Source organism: Aplidium turbinatum, chromosome 17 (genome assembly GCF_918807975.1).
Source record: "Aplidium turbinatum chromosome 17, kaAplTurb1.1, whole genome shotgun sequence".
NCBI classification, from domain to species: Eukaryota; Metazoa; Chordata; class Ascidiacea; order Aplousobranchia; family Polyclinidae; genus Aplidium; species Aplidium turbinatum.
In genome coordinates, this window is record NC_137488.1 from 18,096,005 (window position 1) to 18,122,144 (window position 26,140).

Below are 26,140 nucleotides of genomic sequence, written 5' to 3' on the forward strand. Positions count from 1 at the left end.
CTCAGACAAGTGCTGCAATTTCTTTATATGAACATATTGTTCTATTAAATGATGAAAACTGAAGCTAAAGCGACAAAATTCGTCATAACGTCTGCATCATCTGTGGAAAAATATTTCCTTCAGCAACTAAAACCCACGATTGAACCCAAGTTAGGTTGTAAGTTGAAATTAAAACACTAGAGCAAGAGTTAGTCATTTTCCACATATTACTGCTGTAGAAACTAACAGTTAGCTCAGTGGTTACGCGCCCGGCTCAAGATCACGCGGCGTTGGTTCGACTCTCGAGGTGTGCGCTTGAGCAACGCATTGCAGGACTGCTCTCCATTCAGCGGCACCTAGTGAATGGAGTAATTCCCTGGCATAAAAAAACTTTAACAATCGGAAAACTTCACTCTGCTAATCTTGGTAACCGGCCCTGCGTTAAGAGCCTCTACATGTCTACAAGCATGCGAAACTACCAGGAATAACCTATCAAGGCTTTGTCAATCCGAGGATGAAGAATCAAAACCAAACCTAGTTTCCAAACTGGCGAAGAATTGTGTTTTGTGGTGGACTGACTCTTTCAAATTTAGTTCAGTTCTGAAATGTCGAGACCGGTTACAATTGTTCAGACTTCGCACATCAATAATGATATAAAACAAAATTAGGCTACAAGTTTAGTATTGACAAAGTCCATGCAGCGTTGCACAGCAACTAAAATCATATCCTCTTTGTGTTTACGACATTATAGGCCAACTACTGAAAAACACCGCTCACTTCTTCCCAGGGTGTCATAAATTGGGTGGGCGTAGTTGCTGAAGGAAAGGCGATCGAGAAAAGGAAACTGGCCATTCTACTCTTAGTATAATAGAAACCTTGTCTAGTTATCTTCTCATCTCCCGATGCTTGGATTAAAGCTAAACGTCAGAAGAAGTTTAGTCTTCTTAAACAGCGTAGGAGTGCCATCTAGTTGGGTAAGATTATCTTTTAGTGGCAGTGACACAAAACCTAGCCCCTCTCTTGTCTTCTGATTTTACTTGACATGGAAGCAGTATTTCTCGCAAAATCATACTGGCCAGAACTTCGAATGTCTATCTGAAGTGTCCTCACTGTTTTCTCGGCACATTTCTCTTGATAGCTTACTTACATCAACACTGAAACAACACTGAAACAACATTATCAATTTAATTGTTAATTAACTAAGGCTATTTGAGTGAGCAGTGTTTACTTCGAAATATTACATTATGTTGTTAGTTTTTGCCGGATACAAAAACTTCTTACTACCTTAATCCACTTCTAAAACTATACATGCCCAATATCACCAATTAGGTAAATTAAATGTGGTTGAGCGAACAAAGCGATCTAAAATCTATTGCAAAATGGAAGAAAAAATTACATATTACAAGCCCAAAAACGCTGCACAAACTAAATATTCGTCGGCTCCAAGAGGAATGTGAGCAGCCAGTCGAGAGCTCAGAAAGCAGTAAATACGGCCTTGCATGATTTAAGGCTTTTAAGCCATTGATTATATTGAGCTTCTGTAGCAGCTCTCTTCTTTTTTAAGCTGTCAAAAAACAATAAACAGACTAAAATGAGTGGGCTCCTAAACAGGCATGCCCCTCCACCCCGGCCGCGAATTTTTTTCCTCCGATCTTTCTGTCTCATTTAACTTACATATTTCTGTAACTGTAGCCATTACTATGGTTACCGCGCGCGTTAACTGTTTTTACCGATTCACTTTTTTCGCGCGGTTCTCAAAGTCAGCAGCCAATTTTCGCCCTCCAGATCCAAATCTAAGCATTAAACTTGAAAAAAAAAAAGCCTGGAGACATACCTAGTCAAGCCAAGTTTAAAAAAGTTGAGAAAAGAAATTGATTCTGGTCACTCAAAAAGTAAGATTTTCCCAATTGATTAAGAATTAACCCAAACCCATTAACCCTAACCTTACTTTTTTTGAAAAGCTTTTGTTCACCGCAAAAATTAATTTAAAGAAAAAAAAATTGACTTCGATGGGCGTCGAACAGTTGTTCTCATGAACATTAGGCACAAGATGAAACCACTGAACATGCCAACGAAATAATGTTTGCATTCACACTGTATTTAATACAAACTCTATGAGAAGTAACCGATAGATAAATTTACCGCACGCGGTAACCAATAATGGCTACACTTACCGAAATATGTAAGTTAAATGAGACAGAAAGTTCATGGGAAAAAAATTTCGCCTCCCGGCCGAGGAGAACAGGGGGCGGTCACACGATCCTGACTATGAGTTTCCTTCAGCAGCCTCAAAATGATTTTTCGGTTCAATCCATTTCGTTTTGTGCAATAGTATTCATAATATTTCTTATTTCTATGATTGGTAAAGCAGTAAGCTAAATCAAGCTGGTGTTTTCTGAGTCAGCCTAAAGGTGAAGATTGATTGGAAGGCCATGCAGTTGTTACGTTATCTACAGACTACATGTCAACACAAAACTTGCGCTTTACTGCAACACTGTGCACTTATGATATTATTATATTAAAAGTATGTTGCTTTCACTTTTGATTAGAGAATTATCCATGGTTTATGATTTTAAGACGAAAAAGTTGTACGAGTTTCCAGACAGCAAAAACCATCATTTTTGCATTGATTTAACGTCTGCAGACGTTGCATCAGTGTAAAAATGACAGATTTTGCTGGCTATAGCTTCTTTTGCCAACAAGTATTTTACTAGTATACGAATTGGTCAATGTAAATTAACAAAAAAATAATAATTTACCAAGGATTCCTCAGTTTTTTATAGATAGAGCAATTGTTTAAAAACCATAAAATAAACCCTCAAGCAGAATATGGCTAATCTGTACTGGCTAGGTATACAATCGACCAGAAGTTTTGGGTTGTGGTTAGTCAAAGTTCATCGACTTATTTCAGTTGACGTGTATCGTGTAACAACTGAACTGAGTTGTCCATTTCGTTGCAATCTGACAACCACACATCACCTTAAGACACTGCAAGTAGTAAATGTAATTTTATTCCTAAAATCTTCACAACAGCTTCAAACACTGACAAGGTTTTTTAACATTTTTCTGGAACACAGAATTTTTTATTAGTAGATTTTGTTTGCATTTTAAAAATCTGAAAATTGCTGTGCTAGTTCAGATAAATTCAATCTTTAACTTTTGTATTTTGTTCATTGAATATAGCTAAACTTATTAGCTCATCAACACTTATCACTTATCATCATCACTTATCAGCTCAGCAGCAGCCTAGAGCAGTTAGCTATAGCTAAACTTATCGTTGTTATTCCTGTCCTGATGAAGGCACTATGATGGCACAAATGAGGGCACTATCATGTGTCGAAAGCATTCGATGGAAATCTTATAGTTTTCTGTGAGTGTTTAAAAATGAATAATGTGGAATCTGGTTATGTGGCGTGGCTTGGCGTTATATGTTTGTGGCAAAACAAGAGGAGCTCTCTTTCATAGCTGAACAAACATTTGGAGCATGCCTTTGATTCATAATGAAGATTATCAAAATCAGTGGCCTTCCAAATGGTTTCTAAGGCAACTTACATTTCTGGAAAGGTCAAGAAACTGTTCTATTGTCGCACAAAGGTTTATTATTACAGAATTATGCAACACTGTATATTGATTTTTGTTATCTTATCACTAACATTTCCAGGACAAGAATCACTATAAACAGAAACGATACAGCTGGAACCAATTCTCAGTCATGACAACAGAAAAAATGGAAAAGCGTTGTTCAATACACCAAAGGCATATCTTTTAAGTAGGCGATTAAGCAAATCATCGGACTAGTTAATCGAGAAGCAATTTGCGTAAAATTAATCTGTGGATCACTGATCGAAGATTCTTATCATCAGACTACGTTAGTGCGTAAAGAAAAAAGTTTGTGCCCAATCAAGCCGTTTAAGGAGCAGATTTGCTTAATCAGCAGATTTGCTTAATCGGCTGTGATTTGCTTAATCGGCTGATTTGCTTAATCGGAAAATTGTGGATGATCTGCTGTCGATGCATAGAACTCGAGAACAATTTCGGATAAAGATACATTGTTAACGCGCACAATAAAACATAGAAGTACTGGAAGCAACAAGTAACAGGCAGAAACTTCCTTCCAAACATGCACAAATCAGCATGATATCAACTTGCTTTGTGAAAATGTTAGGATGACAAAACAAAAGTGTCAGCATGTTTCGCTTTACAGACAACAAAACAAAACTGGCGAGAATGCTGTCGGTTGTTCAACTAAGAGCAAATCCAACGTTTCCAAGATCAATGTCTTCGTAGATATTTCGTTCTTTCTGTAGATTTGCGTAAGCTGGGTTGGAATTCTATAGAATATGAGAACAAAAATTATGTGAAAGAAGGCGCAGTTAGCAAAATGAAACTTATTAGTAGCTGCTTCACACAATACCATCCGTGACTTACTGTTATGCGAGTACTTAAATCTTCTAATTCTTTCCTCAAATCCGAAAAAGTTGGTCGGTGGGAAGGGTGAAGATTCCAACACCGTCCCATGACACCATAGCTATAAAAGAAGAAAACGCAACATATCTCAATAAAATAAATTAATAAAATGTCTATATGTAATGGAATATTCTGACACTTCTTTGTGATGTCATAACTGAAAAGCGAAGACTGCATTATCCTCTAAACCAGAGTTTCCAAAACTGTGGTCCGCGGACCATTGGTGGTCCGTGACGACTGCACATGTAGTCCGTGGCAATATAACAAGAAATTAAAAAGTCACATATATACGTTGTACAGTACGTACCCTGTCAAAGATAATTGCCGCAGTTCAATTATCAGTTCAGTTCAGTTATCAGTATCAGTTCAGTTTAATTAATACAGAGTTGATTTTCTGTGACGTTACACAACATTCGGAATTGCTTTCTGCACATTGCAAGAAGTACTTTTTAAAAGAGACATATGAGAATTTTGACTGGATTTTAAACTCTTTTGTTGTTACAAAAACTGATCTGTCAGGACGCAAAGAAGATATAGCCGAATTATCATCTGATCGAAATTTAATGCTTAGTTTCAATCAAACAGCTATTGCATCTTTCTGGTTGAGTGTTGTGGAGGAATATCCATTGCTATCGCAAAAGGCAACTAAAATTTTATTGCTATTTGCCACGACCTACATGTTTGAGACAGCATTTTCAGCTCTTACCAACATGAAGACAAAGTACAGATCCAAACTTTCCGTGGAGCCAAACTGACAAGTTTGCCTTTTACAAATAACTCCGAGAATTGATGACTTATGCAATAAGAAGCAATTCCATCCGTCCCATTGATGTTGTCAGTTTTTTAAATAAACAAAATTCGGTTTTATTTATTTTTATCTTTGTATTGGAATTGGGGTCCGCAAATAAACAGATTCACAAATAGTGGCCCGTGGCCCAAATAACTTTGGAAAACCCTGCTCTAAACATCCAAGTTTAACAATAATTGAGCTTGCATCAATGGCGGGCTATTCAACGATGCGAACTTGCAATTCATCTGGGCAGTAACTTGGTTGTTGTAATCTGTAGTTTCATTGAGTACTTTGTACTGCAGCTCGCGCCCACTCAGTCTCTTGTAAGGAGTAAACCCGAACGCTACAATTTCCCACATTACGACACCAAACGACCATACGTCACTGGAGCTCGTGTAGATTTGATCAAAGTATGCCTCTGGCGACATCCAGCGGGATGGAAGTTTCGCTCCCTTAAAAAATCAAAAAGTTATTCAAAGTTTTGGTTTAGAGAGCAGTTCCCATCTAAGCACAATAGGTTGTGAAAAAGTAAGCAACTTGTTTGAATTGCACATCCAACTCATGAACAACTTGACCATAGAATTGATGTGATTTAATGTTAAAAAGTAATAGGGTAATGATGTGGTCTTCGAAAAGTTCTTTATTTGTAAATAACTTGTGAATTTTTTTTTTCATGCACCTTCTGCAGGTTTCGAACCTCGATTATGTTTTTACTGGATCACTATTTCTTTTAGCCTTTTTTTCCCATTATACTAAGAGTAGAATGGCCAGTTTCTTTTTCTTAACCATCTTTTCTTCAGCAACTACGCCCATCCAATTTATAGCACCCTGGGTAGAGGTGAGCGGTGTTTTTCGGTAATTAGCCTATAATGCCGTAAAGAAAACATGAAGAGGATTTGATCTCAATTGTTGTGCAACGCTGTATAGCCTTTGTCAATACTAAACTTGTAATTTTGTTTTATAATTTGTTTCATATCATTATTGATGTGCGCAAACTGCACAATTGTAATCGGTCTCAACATTTCAGAACTGAACCAGATTTGTAAGACTGAGTCCAGCACACAACACAATTCATCGTTAGTTTGGAAACTGTTATTTTCTACAGCAGTAATATGTGCAAAATGACTTACTCTTGCTCATCCACACAGTACAATGCAAAGTATGCAGCTAATACTTATTTAGTGCTTTAATTTCAAGTTACAACCTAACTTGCTTTCAATCGTGGGTTTTAGTTGCTGAAGGAAATATTTTGCTACAGATGATGCAGACGCTATGACGAATTTTGTTGCTTTAGCTTCAGATTTCATCATTTAATACAGTGGTTCCCAACCTTTTTTTGGCTGTTACCCTAATCTCCACCCTGAAGTGAGCCAATTACCCCCACGATCAATTTTCAAAAACAAAAATGTTTATTGCTATGTATTTCAAAGGGCTAACTATGACAATCAAAATGCAATACAATACTGAATACGATAACAATGCGTGATAAACATTCAATGCGAAGGTCAGGCCTGGACTTCAGGCGCCAGCTTTGTGATCCTGGGCTTTGTGGTAGGCTACTGAGGACAATTCTTGTGTCGCTTTTGACATCCTGGCGATTGCGCTTCTTTGTCTTCCTTCCCAAGACAGTTAAAAATCCTTGTTCACAGCGATACGTTGTTGAAAAAGATGTCAGGATATTTAATGCCCGTGTCGCTAATGTTGGTGCGTCCTGGAGTCTGCTAAACCAGAAGGTTTCTAAGCCTTTCCCATTGAAATCAAGTTTCAACGCTTTGTTCATTCGGAGAGTGATAAATTCTTCTTTGGCCGAAAAGTCGTCATCATCCACCTGGCTGTCATCACATGTGAAGGGCTCAGTGCACCATTGAAAACTAGCCGTGTTCAAATTCGGAAAGTAGTTGTCCATCTTCTTGGCTAGCTGGCCTAAGTGGTCAGCTATGTCCTTTTTCAACGCCGCTGTCAACTCAAGTCCATTGCCTCCGAGATACATGTCAAACGTCTAAAACTGTGCTTCTTCCAACTCGCTTGTTCCACAATTTAACCTTTGCGATAAATGCTGCTCCGGCTACTTTGGTGTCGATCACAGTTACATTCTTGCCTTGAATTAAAAGATTGCCTTTGTTCGATTCACCAAAGATATCAGCCAGGTAGCACAGCTGGGAAATCCACTGTTGGTTAGAGAAGTATTCAGTCAAGTCGGACTTCTTTTCTATCAGAAAAACACGGACAGCCTCACGAAGTTCGACCAGGCGGGTTATCCTTTGCCATGAGACAGCCATCGTACTTCTGTGTGGTACAGTAATACTTCGTATATTTCTCCCATCTTCTTGCACAGTTCCTTGTAAAGACGACTGTTCCATTCCTTCGCTTTTACAACCTCCGGTCTCGTTACCCGCCGAAAACAGGCAAATTACCTCCCGGGGGTAATTTACCCCCAGGTTGGGAAACACTGATTTAATAGAACAATATGTTCATATAAGGAAATTGCAGCACTTGTCTGACAAAATGGTTCCACCGTAATCTGCACACGTTATTTCCCGCGTAGGATAAAGATATCTGAATAGCTGTTTCACTTTCGAAGGAACATCATAAGATAATTTGGCTGGATATTGGCAGTTTATTCAGTATTTGCCAGGTCAGCCTATCGTCTTCAATTAAATTTATCTATGCATCGTAAAAACAATAAACAAACAACAATACCCTGAGTTTAGCTGTTTATAGCGTGATGTATGCTGTTATGCTTTACATTAACCTAAGTAAGACAAAGCAAAAAGACATAGCTTCAGTTTTGAATGACCTGTAAATGAAGTTCATATGAAACGTTGTTTTCCAAATAACAAGCTGCGATCAACATAAAACAGGTGTCATTACTGAGATATTTGAAAAAGAAAGATATAAGTAAATTGGTTTGCTATTTTGTCAAGGTTTCATTACTTAAACAAAAAACAATACTTTTGAATTGTGGCAAGCTAGCATTAACATTATGTGTGTAAAATAAAAACTAATGCTTTTCTTGATTATACACACCTAATTATACACTATCCAGATCATGAATGAATAAGCCTTTGTTTATTTTTATAAAACTGTCTCTATATTGGAGAGCCAGACTTTGAATATGCATAACATATTCTACAGTAGGGTGGCCCCTTTTGAGGCAATTTTTTCATTTCAACTTGCCTGGGTGATAAATTTTTGCCTTAGCCCAAAATATTAATAAATCTAAAAAAATGTTGAAATCTGACCCCGTTTAGACCCTGCCCCAACAGCATTTTTAAATCGAGCCCTCTAAATCATGTTTTTAATGATAAAATTAGTACCATTAGAGCTAGGTATATGTTGTTGGTATTCATTTTTATTGCTTTTCAGAAAGGAAGACACTTGCATGCCTTAATTCAAGATTTGAACAACTTTTTATAAATTCATTTTATAGTATCAATGTAAATGCTTCTTAAATTAACCGATGAAGTGATATGATATCTTTCTGAGAGTTAGGCAAAAGACAAAGTGATAAAAGCACTACTAATTTATTAACCAAGAAGTAACAGCACATCGCATTTAGCACAATAGAATCTATGTTTGCTTGGATTTTCTGGTGACACGATACTTTTTCCCCATCCATATGGCTTTTTTCATCCTTTTATGGTGCACAAAGCTTCACCAATTTGTCGTTTTTGCCCGGCTATCCACCCAGTTGCTATTGTTGTCAGTTTAACTCCATGTTCTACAGATTGAGTGTGACCTGGATAATTCAGATGAAGAAGACGTTCCACAAATTGCTTAATGTTAATGAATGATTTGGCCAGGGGATGTTCATTCAAGGGAAGGATTCCTTTTTTGTTTAACCCTATTTCCTGTGGGGGGGGGGGGTCGGTGGGGACTTGCTCCTTTGCAAAGCAATATCATTAAAGAACTACGCGATCCACAGCTTTAAATTTTCTTGACTTTTCCTAAAAATTATTCAAGTATTTATTCCGCTTTAAATGACGTTGCTATTGTCTATAGTTTTAGAGATATGGCATGATTTTCATAACATACTCTGATATTTTAGCTAGCTACTAGCTAGCCCTTTTGTTTTCAAATTATATGGATTAACCGTATCTGTCACTGGCGTAGACCTTATGGTCTCGCCCTCTGCTAATTCAGCAATTTCACATAGAAGCAGTGACGCTAGAAACCTGAGATTTCTTGACTTTTACTTTTTTTTCTTGCCCCAAATTTTAATCCCGAATATGTTGGTATCGGATAATTGTGAAGTTCACAATAAACCTTTTGTCACAGCCAGTTATGAAATGCAGGAAAATTTCGGGTTTATTCAATAGCTTGATTGACAGTTTACTATTAGCGTGCGGTTTCATTTTGTGCTTGTCAGTCAAACGCGACGGCGCTAAAATTCCAGGCAGCAAAATCCGTCTTTTTACATTGATTCAACGTCGATTTTGCTGTCTGGGTAGAGAGTCGGTCTCTGACGCAATATGGGTCATTCTTTGCTGTCAGACAATAACTAGGAAGGTAATTCATTATTTGCGCAAATTGCTTTGTAGTGCAAAAAGTGCATGGAATACTGTTTGCACAGAAACGGAAAAACAAAATTGATGAAATTCTGTGTTCAATACAAGAAGACTTTCAAAATGAAATGTCAACTGAAAAATTTGACCAAGAAATGGCAAAAATAGGTCTAAAACCGAGTCTTTATCACCTTTTCTACCTAAAATACACAATCACGAATATATTTTGCGAAATAAATTGATTGAAGTGATAGATAAGGCTTTTGACCAACGGCATATTTTTTCCCGGTGTTATTTGATATAAGCCGACGGAGTAATTAGCAATAAGAGAGACGTAGACCTGATGGTCTCGGCCAGTAACTCTTGCCGCCAAAAGGAAGCAGTGACAGATACGGTTAATAGGATTACTGAGCGCCGCCGTGCGTGGAACTGCGACGCAGATATCTCATGAGTTGGCTTTGTTGTAAAGCATTCAACCATAATGAGTCCGCCTTTTGTTTGCAAACTCGAGTTTTGAGTTGCTTTGATTAATCTTTTAATTACATCTGAGTTGCTTTGAAATTATCAGAGAGCATCCGATAAGCTATACTGAAAAAATGTAATTTTACGTTGTTTTCTATGGCAAATACATTTTGTTTCTAACTTATAACAAGAAGCAGTAGGAAAATTCTTGCCAAAACTCTGTTTATCTCATAAAACAAACAGACTGATGTGGTAAGTTTCTTGATTTCTTGTCGGAAAGCAAGGAGTGCGTTCTTGACCCGCCAATAAACTTTTCCATGTACCTGTACACTTATATTCACACGAATGTTGTGAAAATGTTTTATGAAAACGAGAGATTGATGGATATTGAAAAGAACTTGACACAGACTATCTAAACTGCTTGGCTTTTGTGGAAAAACACGCGCAGCTAAATTATTGTGCTTTGACAAGCATTGTGCATATTGTATCATCACTGAATCTTTACCTAAATGGTAATTTTGCAGTTGCTTGAGAGATTACAAAATTATTTTTTTATACGAGGATTGAAAAGTTTTGATATATCTCAGCAGAAACACTATTAGGACCAACTCAATAATTTCAAACTTTTCATTCAAATGTTGGTCTTCAAAAGCTTATTTTCACAAAACGGTGTAGGCCTACATCTTTTTCTCCATAAATTTAGACGTTTGTGTCATTTGGAGCAAAGTTGTTTGTTGGGTTGAAAGAATCTGAAATCAATGCCTCGTTTGTGTAACGTATCGTAACGTAATCTATCAGTCAGCGCTTTTGTGCCTTTTTGTTTTCGAATACATTTCCGTGACAAAAGATTGGCTTTTGTAATAACGCCATCAACCATAGAGTTGTATTCTCTGAGTGCATCTCAAACGCTATGCCATACTCAGCAATTTTTCTAAAGCATTGTTACACAAAATGCATATCTGACGAAATAAGGAAAATATGTTGAATTGAATTATATTTTATACGGATCGTTTTCCTTGTCCTTGAAAAAAAGAAAGAACGATTTTTATCGTTTGGCATAAAAATATGTATATTGAGGTTCACCTTGGTTTGCATAATGAAAATCACCCCAAAGAATTGCTTGAAGTGATTTTTGCAGCTATTTGATCCTTCGCGATGATATCAATTATAGTTTCTATCAGATGAAACTTGTTCAAACTATTTTGTTAAAACTATGGTTCATTCAAGAATATAATACTTTGTAAATATAGCTTACTTCATTTTTGCGTGTTTACTTCAATTTTTTCACAAGCAAGACTTTACACAAAACAAGTTATTTGCAACGTGAGTTGATTGACCATAGTAGCCTAAATGGACCAAAATGCTGTGACCGAAACTTGATTACTTTTTATTAAAATGTTTGCACATTGGAAACAGCAATCACTTTGTTTCAAATCAGCAAATCACTTTTTGTCATTGGTTCAACGTCTGCAGACGTCTAATCTAATATACGACAAAATTGGTTTTCTGGGTCTTCGGTTCGGAAAAACATCATTATGATGTATTGTGACGTGGTCTATCAGCCAGCAGTAGTTTATGCGTCTTTTGTTTTTGGATGTGTGTCAACTACAAAAGATGGTTTTTGCAGTAACGCCATCAACCGCAAACTGCATCTAAAATGCTATTTCAAAATTTGAACAGAAAGAAATCTTCTAATGCGTAATAAATAACTTGACACAAAATGCATGTCCAACAAATCAGAAAAAAAATGTAGAAAACGTTATTTTGCAAATCTAGTTAACAACATGAAAAAAAACACTTCAATCATATTGACACAAACGTGCATTTTTAAAATATCAATAACCTTCAATTTTGCCCAAGGAAAAAGTCAACACTTTAGTGATTTTTTGTTTTTTTACGACAATAGCACTCGACCTGAAAAATATTTTTTTTCTATTTTTCGTATCGTTATGCCACGACTTTGAGTTTGTCACGCAGAACGGGAGTTCCATTTGGCAAACGACCTGTTCTATAGCCTACCAACACGATTTGACTAAACGATTATTATCACTACATTTTGTCACAACTGTTTGCAAAATTGTTTCATTCAAAGTGATCATTGTTGGTAAGTATTGAAACATATCACTTCGGAATGCATCGTGACATAGTTTATCAGTAAGGAGTTTTAGACGCTCTTTGTTTTTGGAGTGCATGATGGCCTAAAATGGAACAAGCTCCTATCGAAACAAGTCACTACCTTTGGATAGGTTGTTGTTCAAATACCACGTGACACCACAGGCTACCTTACTTTTCTGTATTCAACCGCTACCCAGACAGCAGCAAATCAGACACTTTTTACATCGATTCAACGTCTTTAGACGTTGAAATAATGTTAAAAACGAATAAATAGCTTCCTGAGATGTGCTGTGAAATACAAAGTGTTTCTTGATCATGCATAACCAAATTCGACAGTGTGAATGTGAAAAAAAATTTGCTTGATTTAGTTCCAATATCAAGTAATGACAGTACGTTTGAAAAAGTGTAGACTATAAACATGTGACTCAAAAAGAACTTGAAATAGTTTTTTTGTGGTGATTTTGTCTCATTCTCTGCAAATGTTGAAACAAAGCAAATTTTTTTTACAATGCCTCCGGCAAAACAACAAGCAAACGCGAGTCGGACGCCAATTACGATTTCATTGAAGCGTGGACGACGTCTCCGCGTAAGAGATTAAAATCTACACAATGGAATTAACCCGTCACACTCAATTATAAGTTAATTACGAAGCAATTTCTCAAGTCAAATAAAAAAAATATGACCAACCATCAAATTATTTGATTTTTCAAGTTGCGCTGTTGAACAAATTGCAAAAGAGTTTCGATGTTATGTTGTCAGATAAATTATCTACACCATGTGAAAATTTGATTGATCTATCTTGCGTAGTTTTTGAGTTACACGAGCTCAAAGTGATAGTGTCGAACCGACTCCCCCGTCCGCAAGTCAACTGGCCAAAATACGTCACAGGATAAAGGGTTAAGAAGTAAGATATTGTGGAGCACCAACTGCCATATTTGGTTATCATTTTTGTATAAGATGTTGCATCAAAATTTAATTTGGAAATGTGAAACTCTCTCACTGAAGAATTTTACGATTGACTTTCATCATTGGTGGTGCGCCGAATCTTTGAGATTACTTTGACTGCATTGATGGTTTTGTTATCATCGCCCAGCATTGCCAAAAGCACATTTTCGGGATGAACAAAAAAACAATTTTGTTGAACACTCTGTTAAATGACTAGGAGCACTTCATTGCCATTGAATAGATTCTTTTGCAATGCATTTCTTGAAAAAGATTCTTTGGCTCATCCATGATATATACTTTTATATTTAGCTTGAATGTAACTTTTCCATTAAACGCCAACAACATATTTTGCAAGAAAGCTGATTTTTTTGTAAGGTGCATTTGGTATCCATGGATATGTAAACTATTAGAACTTGTGATCCCAAACTCAGCCAGCGAGAATGACACAGTGGACCAATTTTGTTATAAACAAATTCAGAGCTTTCATGATCATCTCTGGAGTTAACAGTTAATAACAAAATTGGTCCACTGTGCCATTCTCGCTGGCTGAGTTTGGGATAACAAGTTCTAAGGGTTTACATAACCATGGATACTAAATGCACCTTAGAAAACAAAATCTAAAAAAATCCCGAAAATGTGCTTTTGGCAATGCTGGACGATGGTAACCACCAATGATGAAAGTCAATCACAAAATTCTTCAGTGCGAGAGTTTCTCCTTCCCAAATTAAATTTTGAGGCAACATCTTATACAGAAATGATAACCATATATGGAAGTGGGTGCTCCACAACATCCTACCTCTCAAACAAAAAAGGAATTCTTCCCTTGAATGAACCTCCCCTGTCGGCTGCATAGCCGAGTGGTGCGAGCCCTGGAATGGCAATCGAAGGGCGCCGGTTTGACACCGCTCAAGAGCATGCGGCGGTGTCTTTGGCAGGACACTTAAAGGCATGCCTGAAGGTGGACACGAAGATTGGCTTCCTTGCCTTCCCGTCCACTTAATCTAAATCTTCAACCACCGGGTGGAAGCCTGATACGACAAAAAAACAAACCTCCCCTAACCAAATCATGCATTAACATTAAGCAATTTGTGGAACATCTTCTTCATCTAAATTATCCAGGTCACACTCAATCTGTAGAACATGGAGTTAAACTGACAACTGCAGCATCTGGGCGGATAGCCGGGCAAAAACGACAAATTGGTGAAGCTTTGTGCACCATAAAAGGATGAAAAAAGCCATGGATGGGGAAAAAGTATCGTGTCACCAGAAAATCCAAGCAAACATAGATTCTATTGTGTGAAATGCGATGTGCTGTTACTTCTTGGTTAATAAATTAGTAGTGCTTTTATCACTTTGTCTTTTGCCTAACTCTCAGAAAGATATCATATCACTTCATCGGTCAATTTAAGAAGCATTTACATTGATACTATAAAATGAATTTATAAAAAGTTGTTCAAATCTTGAATTAAGGCATGCAAGTGTCTTCCTTTCTGAAAAGCAATAAAAATGAATACCAACAACATATACCTAGCTCTAATAGTACTAATTTTATCATTGAAAACGTGATTTAGAGGGCTCGATTTAAAAATGCTGTTGGGGCAGGGTCTAAACGGGGTCAGATTTCAAAACAATTTAGGATTTATTAATATTTTGGGCTAAGGCAAAATTTATCACCCAGGCAAGTTGAAATGAAAAAATTGCCTCAAAAGGGGCCACCCTATTTCTACAGTACATAATAATAAAGCATACGAAGTGTTGCATGCTGCAAAATGAGAAAACGCAATGATGGACAATTTGTTTGCAATCACCAATCAAACTTAATGTTTGAGATGAAAAGAAAGAAAGTAATTTGGCTATGTCCGAGCGTAATGTTAGAATATGCTCACGATCATTTAAACCTGTCACTTTCAATTTTTAATATTTTTATATTTTAAAAAGTAATATTTTTAAGAAATATGAGGCCGAATAAAACATTTCATCCCAATGTTTTTTTCAGTCGTTGATTTTTGTTGAAGTAAATATCGCGTGTTCTCTTCAAGTTCACGAAAATTGCAAAATTAAATGAAACTTTACAAACGTAGAAAGCGAAACTACAACAAGCGAAATTCGATCTGTTGCATGAAATGAAAACAATAAGGACAATAAAGTTGTTGATCTTTCTTCTACATTTGCGGGCAATAACAGGACAAGGTAAGCACTGAAGCACCAACTAACCTTGTATGACGTATTACCATGCTAGGTTTGAGCTTTTATTAGTTTAATTTATCATGATTTTTTCCAAGCTATACAATACTAATTAAGTAGCATACTATAACTAAATAAATTAAACACCGGGGATGGTACTAATAGACTTTCAGTAGGATGTGAAGTCGGTTTTTAAAAATTGCGGAGTTTCAACATTAAAATATTTGAAGTCTTTGCCATGGTATTATTTTGTAGTTGAAGTTGCATCTCAAACTAAATCAATGCGTTTCATTTAAAATAAAAACTCTTCAAACACAAACTCTAACTAAAAATTGAAACTTTTCTGATTAAAAAGTATTATCTATTAGATTGTATGAAGGTCGTAACATTCGATTTGTACTTATAATATTTTTTTTCTTTTCAGCCAAGTTTCGTCTTCCTCCATCGTCATCAGGATCATGTGAATATTATATCCGATCAATTAGAGCTTCCCTTGTAGTTACTTACGATGTTGCAAGCCAGGATTGCGTGAGGCTCAATTCCAGCTTAGCAATGATAGAAAATCACACACAGCAAGATGAGTTTAACAAATTATTGGTTAAAGAGTATGGTGAAAGTCTTGTCAGTAGAACGTTGTAATAATGACAAGTAGCTAGCTATGTTATAGAAAATTGTTTAAGCATACATTGATATACATTTGGAGAGTTGATTGGTATAGAACTTTTGGGTTAACTTTCATTTGTGTATATACATTTGTGTAAATACATTTGGGTTTTGTATCGCATTTGCGTGCACAATTCAAAGATATTGTAAACCAAGTTAGCTCTTCGCATTCAGGCTATATTGCCTGGTTGGTAAAGATTTAAGTTTGTGGCCGGAATGCAAAGAAGCCAACCTTCATGTCCACATTCAGGCAGGTCATTATGTGTCTTGTCATGACACAATTATTTATGATAATCCACTTTTTCTTCTTTTTCCAGCAAACAAAAAATATTTTATAGAGTTCATTGTCTTTAACATTGTATTTGTGACGTAACAATTAGGTTAGCATTAGGTAATTAGGTTAGGTAAGAGTTGTAATTGGCAATTATCATCACTATCATTATGTTCCTTCCTCTTATTGTGGTTGGATACAATGCGCCTTTGTTCTCGACCATGAGCTGTGCGTACTGCACTTTCGTAACTTAATTTTGTCCATTTAGTGATGGTTGTTGTCCAAATCATTCTTGGTCTGCGTTTTTTTTTTTACGTTTATCTTCCCTTCTATGATCTTTGTAACGAGTTTTGCCTTATTGTGTGTACGAAATACTTCAATTTTCTTCTTTTGACTAATTGTAAGAAAATTTTTCTTGAATTGACTTTAGAGAGTACTTCATCGTTAGTGATCTTTTGTTTCCATGAGAGTTTTAACATTTGCCTGTATGTCCAGAGCTCGAAGGCATCGATCCATTTCTTTATTTTTGTGACATTGTCCAAGTTTCAGAATTGTATGAAAGGGTTGACCAGATATAGCATTTTAACATCCTTTGTCTTAAACGTTGATTGATTAAAATATTTTTCGTTTTTCCAAATGTAGTTCTTGCAATTTCTATCCGTCTTAGAATTTCATGGTCACACCTCCCATCTTCAGTTATTAAATGTCTAAGATAGGAAAAAGATTTTACTTTTTGTATAAATTCATTGTCAATTATAATTTGGAGTACTGGAGTGTCTGGTGATTTTGAGATTATCATTGATTTGTTTTTTAGGGGTAATTTGTTTGTTTGCTTGTTCAAATTTCCTCAAACATGTTAGCTGTTTAACTTTATTGTGTAAATCAAGTGATTTATTAGTTGCTTTTAGTTGTTCTATTTCACTGCGTTGATTTTCCCACCACCTTTGTTTAGCATTTTTGCATAATTGGGATATTTCCTTATTTAGGGTCGAATGCACCAACAGTGATTAACTTAAACAATGATTAAAGTTAATCATTGATTAACTAAACAGTGATTAAAGTTAATTCGTTGTTGGTATGCACCAACAAAATTTTGTGCATGATTAGCTAATCAATGATTTAATCAGACTGTTGATGGTTTTTGCTGAGTCATAACTCTAGCAATGAGTATTTGTTTGGGGTTCAGTACAGTTCAGTGGTAGAAAAAGGTACCTACGTCCTACATACATTATTTGTTTATAGCAATGGCAAAAAGCGTTATATTTGCTGATAAATTATTTGGTAGAAACGTAAGCTGGACCGGTATTCACAAATTTGGTCGAAATGATATCTGCTGTAATATGTACTGAGCCAGGTAGCCTACTAAGCAGCCCTTTTGTCAGGTGCCAATGAAACACCTTTTTAAAGTGCTCCTTGGTTTTAACTATTGAAGTTGGGGTGCCGTAACTTTCACTACATTCCAGAAGCAGCCTGAAATCAGCTGAATTTAGCAGATGCAGTTAGGCTACAAGGTTGTTCATCAGAAATTTGAAAGTGAATCTTTGAGACAATTCCACTTAGAACAGTGTTTCCTAATCTGGGATGGGAGAGGTGTTATGACAGTCTAATATCAAGAAACCATTTCTCATGCTTTTTAAGAAGTTTTGAAAGGGCATTTCAAGGGTCAGCGACGGTTGTGCAAGATCGCTTTGCAAGTTTCTTTGCTTTTCAAAGCTTTGGGGGCCTGGATTTTTGCTTGGTACCGGGCCCGAAATGTTCTCTCAATGGCCCTGATAGAAACCGTTGCATTTTGAAAGAGGTTTATTTTGTTTTTGACCATTTTGTGCTCGAAATACTCAGAATGAACTAAATTTAATGTAATTTTTTCAAAATTCTCTGAGGGAGGCCTTCACCTGTTACTGGGGTTGCCTAAGTCAACACACTGGAGGGGGTCCATCTATATGGATTGACTCCTTGCTGTTTAAACTCCTGGCAATGCCACTACAAGACTACAGGGTGCTAAACTGTCCAGACCAGTTTACAGTACGGTACTGCTCAGTGTCACAATCAAGGTGCAATGCCTCGCGATGGCTTGCTTTGTATCTTCAACGAGCGTGTTGTTTGGTTGTAGAATTCTGGTGCGATGTGTTATTATCGGTTATGACCTGAAGTAACCTCTGATGACGAAATCTGTATTATGTAACGTGTTTTCTGGAATCATTTTCCCTACGTGACCTTCTAAAGACTTCTGTTGTTTACATTTAAATGCTACGTGACCGAACGATGGTTCTTTATGATGTAACCTTCTCGAAGTTACTGGACTGAACAACCAACTATATAAATAGTGGTGTAGTTTGTATTCTGAGAGTATTATTATTATGATGATTATTATTGAGTTGGTTATGAGAGTTGTGCTATGAGTTGTGGATTGGTAGTTGATGCAGAAATTAGAGTTATTTGAGAAGCCGTTCGTTAAAGTTCTTCAAGAAGTCAGATTATCATTTCGCTAGTAGAATTATTCGACATTTAATTGACTGCTTTTCGGTTGACCCATTAAACTACGTCATTGAATCTTTCCAAGTCTTTTTCCTGGTAAGAGATAGAAAGAAAGCGTGACATTCTGGGGGCTCGTCCGGGAACAACCGAAAAAGAAAAACCGAAGAATACCGAAAGATTTATTGAAAGAATAATAAATTAATGTCAAGATGGCGGATACTGTCAAACATGAGATGATTGAAGACTTAGGGAGCATGGCTGAACGAATGGGGCTGACTGACAATGAGAAGTCTCAGTTTGTGATGGAAGAGTATCACAAGATAATGGCCCAAAAACCTCAGCGAGAAGCTGACGAAAGAGAAGATAGAAGAGCTGCTCGTGAAATAAGGAAAGCAGAACTTGAAGCTGAAGAAAAGCGAGCACAACTTGAAGCTGAAGCAGAGGAGAAGCGGGCGCAGCGCGAAGCAGAGGAGAAGCGGGCGCAGCGCGAAGCTGAAGAAAAACAAGCACAACGAGAAGCTGAAGAAAAACGTGCTCAATGGCAGTACGAAGCAGAAGCTGAAGAAAGAAGAGCGCAATATGAATTGGAAAAGTTAAAACTTGAATTAGAAAGACAAAAGCTGGACATTGGTGAGCGATCTAATTCTACTAATGATAATGCTCGAGATGTTATTGTGGCGCAAGTTAGACGTCCAGATTTGCCATCATTTGTTGAAGAAAAAGATGAGTTGGATAGTTATTTGTTAAGATTTGAAAGATATGCTACAATAGCCAAATTGGAGAAGTCAACGTGGGCTACCCAGCTAAGCATGTTATTATCGGGACAAGCTCTTGATGTATATTCAAGACTTTCGCAAGAAGAGGCCATGAGCTACGACAGATTGAAGTTAGCTCTGTTAAAGCGATACAATTTTACCGAGCATGGATACCGTCAAAGATTCCGTGAGGCAAAGCCTAAAAAACACGAAAGCCCAGGTCAATTTATTGAACGTTTAAGAAACCTTTTGTTAAAATGGTTTGAACTTTCGGGGGCCGAACAATCATTGGACGGATTGGCAAACCTTATAGTTAAGGAACAATTCACAGATTCATGTTCAAAAGATCTGTCTGTTTATTTAATGGAGAGAAGTCCAAAGACTCTAGAAGAAATAGCCAGGGTGGCAGAACAGTACTTAGTTGCTCATGATGAGAAGTTGTCGACTGAAGAGACGTTGTCATTCAATAATGACGAGGAGCAAGCAAATAATTTTGAAGGAGGTGCGGTTCCAAGAGAAGTACGTTGTTTTAATTGTAATGGCTTAGGTCATAAGGCTGTTAACTGCCGGAGAAAGACTAATAGAAATCATCAGGAATCGAGGAAGTGGTGCAATCGTTGCAATAGGCAAGGACACGAAGCGAAGGAATGCAAGGACAAGTCGTTGTCCCGATCCAATCAGTCTGGAAAAGATGAAGACACGGACGTTTATCGATGCGGTTGTGCGTTAATGATTCCTGAACCCACGCTTGACGAGGAGAAACCGGATGAAGATGTTTGCGGAAAAATAATACCTGAAGATTACCTGCCAGTAGTAGATGGAAAAGTTGGAAACAAAAAGGTAAAAGTTTTACGTGATTCTGGTTCTACGGGTATAATGGTGAGGAGAGATTTAGTAAATGACAATCAGTTAACGGGAAAAACTGGCCATGTGACAAAGATAGATACCACTTCAATCCAAGGACCGTTAGCGATGATATATATCGAAACTCCGTATAGTAGTGGGACTGTGAAAGCGTTATGTTTACAAAACTCTTTAGTTGATCTTATAATCGGAAATGTTATTGAGAGAAATTCTGAAGTTACTTGTTATTCTTGTGGCAAGAATGGTCACTTTGCTCGAGATTGTTCTGCAGATAATAATCAGCAACGATCTCACGATGACGGATATTACGAGCGCGATGAACCGAAGAGAAGAGGCAGGCGACGACCATTTGGAGTTTGCTATAGATGCGGTAGACGCGGACACTTCGCCAGGGAGTGCGTTGCTGACGGCGGACATTCGGAAAACAGACGTTGCCGTGACAACCACTGCTACCGATGTGGGGAGATTGGACACATAGCCAGGAGCTGCCCTTTTGATGAAAAGGCTTGCTTGCTACAATTGTCATAAAGAAGGTCATCTCGCCAAGGACTGTCCGGAGAGGAGGTGTTTCCGATGTGGGAAGATGGGTCATCTCGCTCGTCGATGCACTGAAGTTGTTGAGGACGTTGGAAACTTTCGCCGAAAACGTGACTATTGTTTTAAGAAAAGCTATCGTTGGTAGATCATGCAACGATAGACTTATGAGAACTATTTTATTGAGTAATTAATTGTTTTATGGTGTGTTTTGTATTGATTGTGTTGTTATATTGTTTGCAACAATATTCTAAGGGGGGGCGTATGTCACAATCAAGGTGCAATGCCTCGCGATGGCTTGCTTTGTATCTTCAACGAGCGTGTTGTTTGGTTGTAGAATTCTGGTGCGATGTGTTATTATCGGTTATGACCTGAAGTAACCTCTGATGACGAAATCTGTATTATGTAACGTGTTTTCTGGAATCATTTTCCCTACGTGACCTTCTAAAGACTTCTGTTGTTTACATTTAAATGCTACGTGACCGAACGATGGTTCTTTATGATGTAACCTTCTCGAAGTTACTGGACTGAACAACCAACTATATAAATAGTGGTGTAGTTTGTATTCTGAGAGTATTATTATTATGATGATTATTATTGAGTTGGTTATGAGAGTTGTGCTATGAGTTGTGGATTGGTAGTTGATGCAGAAATTAGAGTTATTTGAGAAGCCGTTCGTTAAAGTTCTTCAAGAAGTCAGATTATCATTTCGCTAGTAGAATTATTCGACATTTAATTGACTGCTTTTCGGTTGACCCATTAAACTACGTCATTGAATCTTTCCAAGTCTTTTTCCTGGTAAGAGATAGAAAGAAAGCGTGACACTCAGGCTTTGTTAAAAACAACATGTTTTATTTTACACCCATTGCGACAACATACAGTACACTGCAATTACACATGCAACACAACAGACGACTGGAAGCAGCGAAGGAACCATACAGTTATCGAGCAGACGCTCTCACCAGTCAGGCGGCTAGATGTTAAGGTGGAGGTAATGGAATGCATTTCATCAAGACACAACTGCCAACTAGAAATTTATTTTCATAAACATTGGGCTAATATAAATTTTTCTGAAATGATTTGACTACATTATTTTACGGTTTTGTATTTCAGTGTAGAACAAATATTTCAACATTTTTTCTTGACTGTTAAATTTATATAATTCATTTATAAAATGTCAAAACAACGTTCGCAAAAGTTTTCTCCACACGAAAAAGATCTGTTTCTCACTTGCATTGCAACATATCGCAATATTATTGAATGCAAGAAGACTGATGGTGTGACCACACACAACAAAAATGATGCCTGGCGGGAACTCACCAAAGATTTTAATGGTGCCTCAACCTTGGCAGTTAAAGAAGAGGGTACGCTTTGAAGGTTGTGGACAAACATGAAGGCCCAAGCAAAAAAAAGGGTCTCTTTGGCCCGCCAAGAACGCTTCACCACTGGTGGTGGTCCACCCCAAAAGAGTAATGACACCGAAAAAGAAAATTTGAATTAGCTGAACAACTGATACAGGCACAAATCGAGCAATGTAAAAAATAACAAATTTGAGCTTTGCTACTCTGTTTAAGTATTTATGTGATAACTAGGGCGATTTTTTGTAACCAAAGTTAATTTTTTATAGTTGTGCCAATTAACAAAAGAAATGTATAACCAAAATTTCATGGTTGTGGGGGGTCAATGTTTAAGATGTTATAAAGTTACCAAAAGTCACTTTTTGTGTTTTTAGATTACTTTTCATTTGTTAGGTCACTTTATTTTGCATACTTTTTTGCCTAATTCCCCTATTTGTATATCTTTTATTGCTACTGGAGAGATGAATTTACATTTTATGTACAGTAATGCCAAGACTTTTAATATATCTTCTACTATGGTATGGATTTTAGGTATGCACGAGCCCATGCTTGTTTGTATCACGTGTATTACCGAAAACTCGTTAATAAATTTTTGTGATCAAACAAATTGTGTTAACTATATTTAACCAATTGTTTTCCCTGCAACAGCTAAAGTGTTTGTTTTTTCCTGCAACAGCTAACTTGTATAAAGTGTTCGATTGACAGAAACTTCTTCCCAGAGAATGTAAAACATTACATTGTGTAATTTGAATGTGTAATTCTGATTTGAGTACAAATTGAAACTAATTTAGATGCTTTTTTATGTGGAATTGTTGCCATTTCTTTCGCTTTCTTGATTTCGTTGAATAAAGTTACTTTTTGGTGACTTTTTTGCAAAATTGAAGTCATTTTGGTTACAAAAAATCGCCCTAGTGATAACATTTTGTATATGTACAATTGAATGGTTGTAACTTTTCGCTGTTCGTAATTGTTATTCATACAGAACAATTTAGAAATAAACACACCAGGTAGCTGTAGCCATGGTTTCCTAACTTCATTAAAACAGACAGAAAAAACTACTACCCTGCCAGCAAATCAACCACTGTTTACATTGATTCAACGTCTGTAAACGTTGAATCAATGTAAAAAAATGATTTGCTGGCTGTGTATTTACTCACAGATCCCTCATCAGGTGTACAATGAAAGAAAACAGCAACCAGCTCATTTACAGCACTGGGTGAAAATCAATCAATTACGTTAAAAATATTACTTTAGTTTAAAAATATCGACAACCCATGTCCTCCTGGTGACAAGATTGGTGTATGAGTTCCAAGACCGGATTACTTTAGAAGTATTGAGTGATAAGTTGCCGTCTCATTGCGTTTCCACCAACTGTGGGCATGGGTTGCTGTTGGCTCTTTATGCTGGAGTTGGCGTGAGATGAAGATTCTTCAAAATCCACCACGACGAACAGCAAAATTATGCAAACAAGCAGTTGCGACTATAATGGGAAGGGTGTTATCCAGTTTAGTTCGGAGAGGAATTCGCAAGCACCGAAACCTTTGCTTCCAAACTTCGCTTTGTGAGGTCTTCAGCATCAAGTTCAGCAGAATCCACTACATTCACTGCATCAACCATGTTGTTATTACTATTTTGTATCTAATTGTACACACTGGTACACATGAATTCCATACATGTAATGAAAATACAAAGTGATAGGTGTGCAACTGTGCATGGTCACTGTGATTAGGTAAACATTGATGACAAGCAAAAGGGTTAGGGATGGACAATGTAGTATGAGTATCAAGTATGTACGGTATGTTGTACAACAACTCCTACCATAAAAATAGTTCTATATATATGTCATGAAATGCCAAAATATGAACAGTCACATATATAAATATATATATGTTCAAACAGCTTGTCAAACAATTTTTAATAGGCCTGGGACAATGCATTTTGGGACATCCCTAGAAAGGGGTCTAAAATAGTATGTATATCTATGGTATACAACAACTCCTACCATAGAAATAGTTCTATATAACATATCATTGAATGCTAAAATATGGACACCCACATGCATATAATATATCAAATATAGTTATTACGGTATCATACATACTCCTTAAAACCTCTACAGCCTGTTTCATCCTAAAAGAAGGATCAGCAGAAGGTCCTTATTTGAAAACAGCTTGTTAAACAATTTTTTATAGGCCTGGGACAGTGTATTACAGGTATAAAGCCACACCAAGCCATCAGTAATAGAGCATATGCTACAATCAGGGGTGCCGGTAAGCTACTGCACATATTGCAATATAACAATTTCTGCTATTCGCTTTTAGCCTAATTATAATCTTTTATTTTTGCCTCAAAATAATATTCAAGGCACAAAATTCTGCAACACAGTAGTCAGTAGTTTACATCATTATAACAAAGCATGATGCCTTTCTTTGTATACCGGACACTTGTTCATTACTCAATAGTGAGCCGATAGATGAGCATTATCGCTATATCTTATCTTAAAACTTTTAAAAGAATTGGCCTTTCAGCAACAAAAAAGCCCTTTTTTCATAATCCTGCACCCCCCAGTCGAAAATTGTTCCGGCACCCCTGGCTACAATAGCCAAATTTTGGTAAGCAACCCATAACCTCAGCTCAATCAGTTGCTGTCCATTAAAAGTGAAGAACCTTTACAATTACATTTTGGTCATTCTAATCCTATCACACCTTCCATACCGTAGTTCAAAAGGTGCAGCCTGATGTTGCAATTACCAAGAACTAATACAATACCAGTACTAGAAACCTTTGCTGGAAAGTTAATCAAGCTTTAAACCTACTCTAGAGCTGTATTAACCCTGTTACTTAATTTCCTAGTTAATCACAGTTTAATCATGGTTTAAATAGCCCTTGGTGTTGGTGCATACCAAAGTCTCACTTAATTGTAGTTTAATTTAAGATTAAGTTAAATACGGTTTAATCACTGTTGGTGCATTCGACCCTTAAAGTTTTATATTTATTGTGGCCATTGAACTTGTTTTTCTTTCTCTGTTGCATTAAGTGAAGTATATCTTCTCAGCAATCCAAGGCTGTTTAATATTTTTCCTCTTTGATGGTCAAATGTTAGTAGCTGCATCATTTAAGGCTTCTTTAATTTCATTCCAACTTCGTGTAATTACTTGAGGAATTTCTGTTTACTGTAATAATTCAAACTTATTGTTTACTGTAATATTGAATTTCTCTCGATATTGTTCAGTTTTAAGCATGCTCATTAGGGTGAATCGTTTTTTAACTTTTTTTCTTAATCGCTGATTAATAGTGCGAAAAAGTTGTCCACTGACATTGTAAGCACAACACAAAAAAAACTTTTCAAAAATTTTAATATCTTTGGGTGCCCCCAAAGAAGTTGAAATATTAGAAAAAGTGAAAAATTTCCAAACATTTTCTTTTCTCTTTTAGTTTTTAATCTCTTGTTAAGAGCGCGGAAAAGTTGTGCACTGACACTGTAAGCACAACACAAAAAACAATTTTCAAAAATTTTAATATCTTGGGGTGTCCCAACGAAGAAGTTGAAATATTAGAAAAAGTGGAAAATTTTCAAAATTTTTAGTTTTTGTTTTAGTTTTTAATCGCTTCAGAAAATTTCCGAAAATCAATATTTCCTTAGCGTTACTGATGTCATGGTTGTCTGTATCCTGTTTAATAACATGAACAGTAGCGTATTTAGGGGAGAGGATAAAGGGCGATGCCACCCCCCTAATGATCAGGTAAAAAAATACAAATTTTGCAAAAAAAAA

At 36.7% G+C, this 26,140-nt stretch overlaps 2 protein-coding genes across 2 annotated transcripts in view; both read right to left on the reverse strand.

Moving 5' to 3' along the window:
• The window catches only part of LOC145786275 (uncharacterized), a 107,283-nt gene that overhangs the window by 21,802 nt on the left and 59,341 nt on the right, over positions 1 to 26,140 (reverse strand). The gene's annotated exons all lie outside the window — the stretch shown is intronic.
• LOC145786810 (uncharacterized) overlaps positions 4,201 to 26,140 on the reverse strand; it is a 77,015-nt gene continuing 55,075 nt past the window's right edge. The window contains exons 13-14 of the mRNA XM_082598551.1: positions 4,408 to 4,507; positions 4,201 to 4,310 (exon numbers count right to left, since the gene is read on the reverse strand). Coding sequence (XP_082454677.1) covers positions 4,221 to 4,310; positions 4,408 to 4,507 — 190 coding nt within the window. The 3' untranslated portion in view covers positions 4,201 to 4,220. The remainder of the gene's footprint in view (positions 4,311 to 4,407; positions 4,508 to 26,140) is intronic.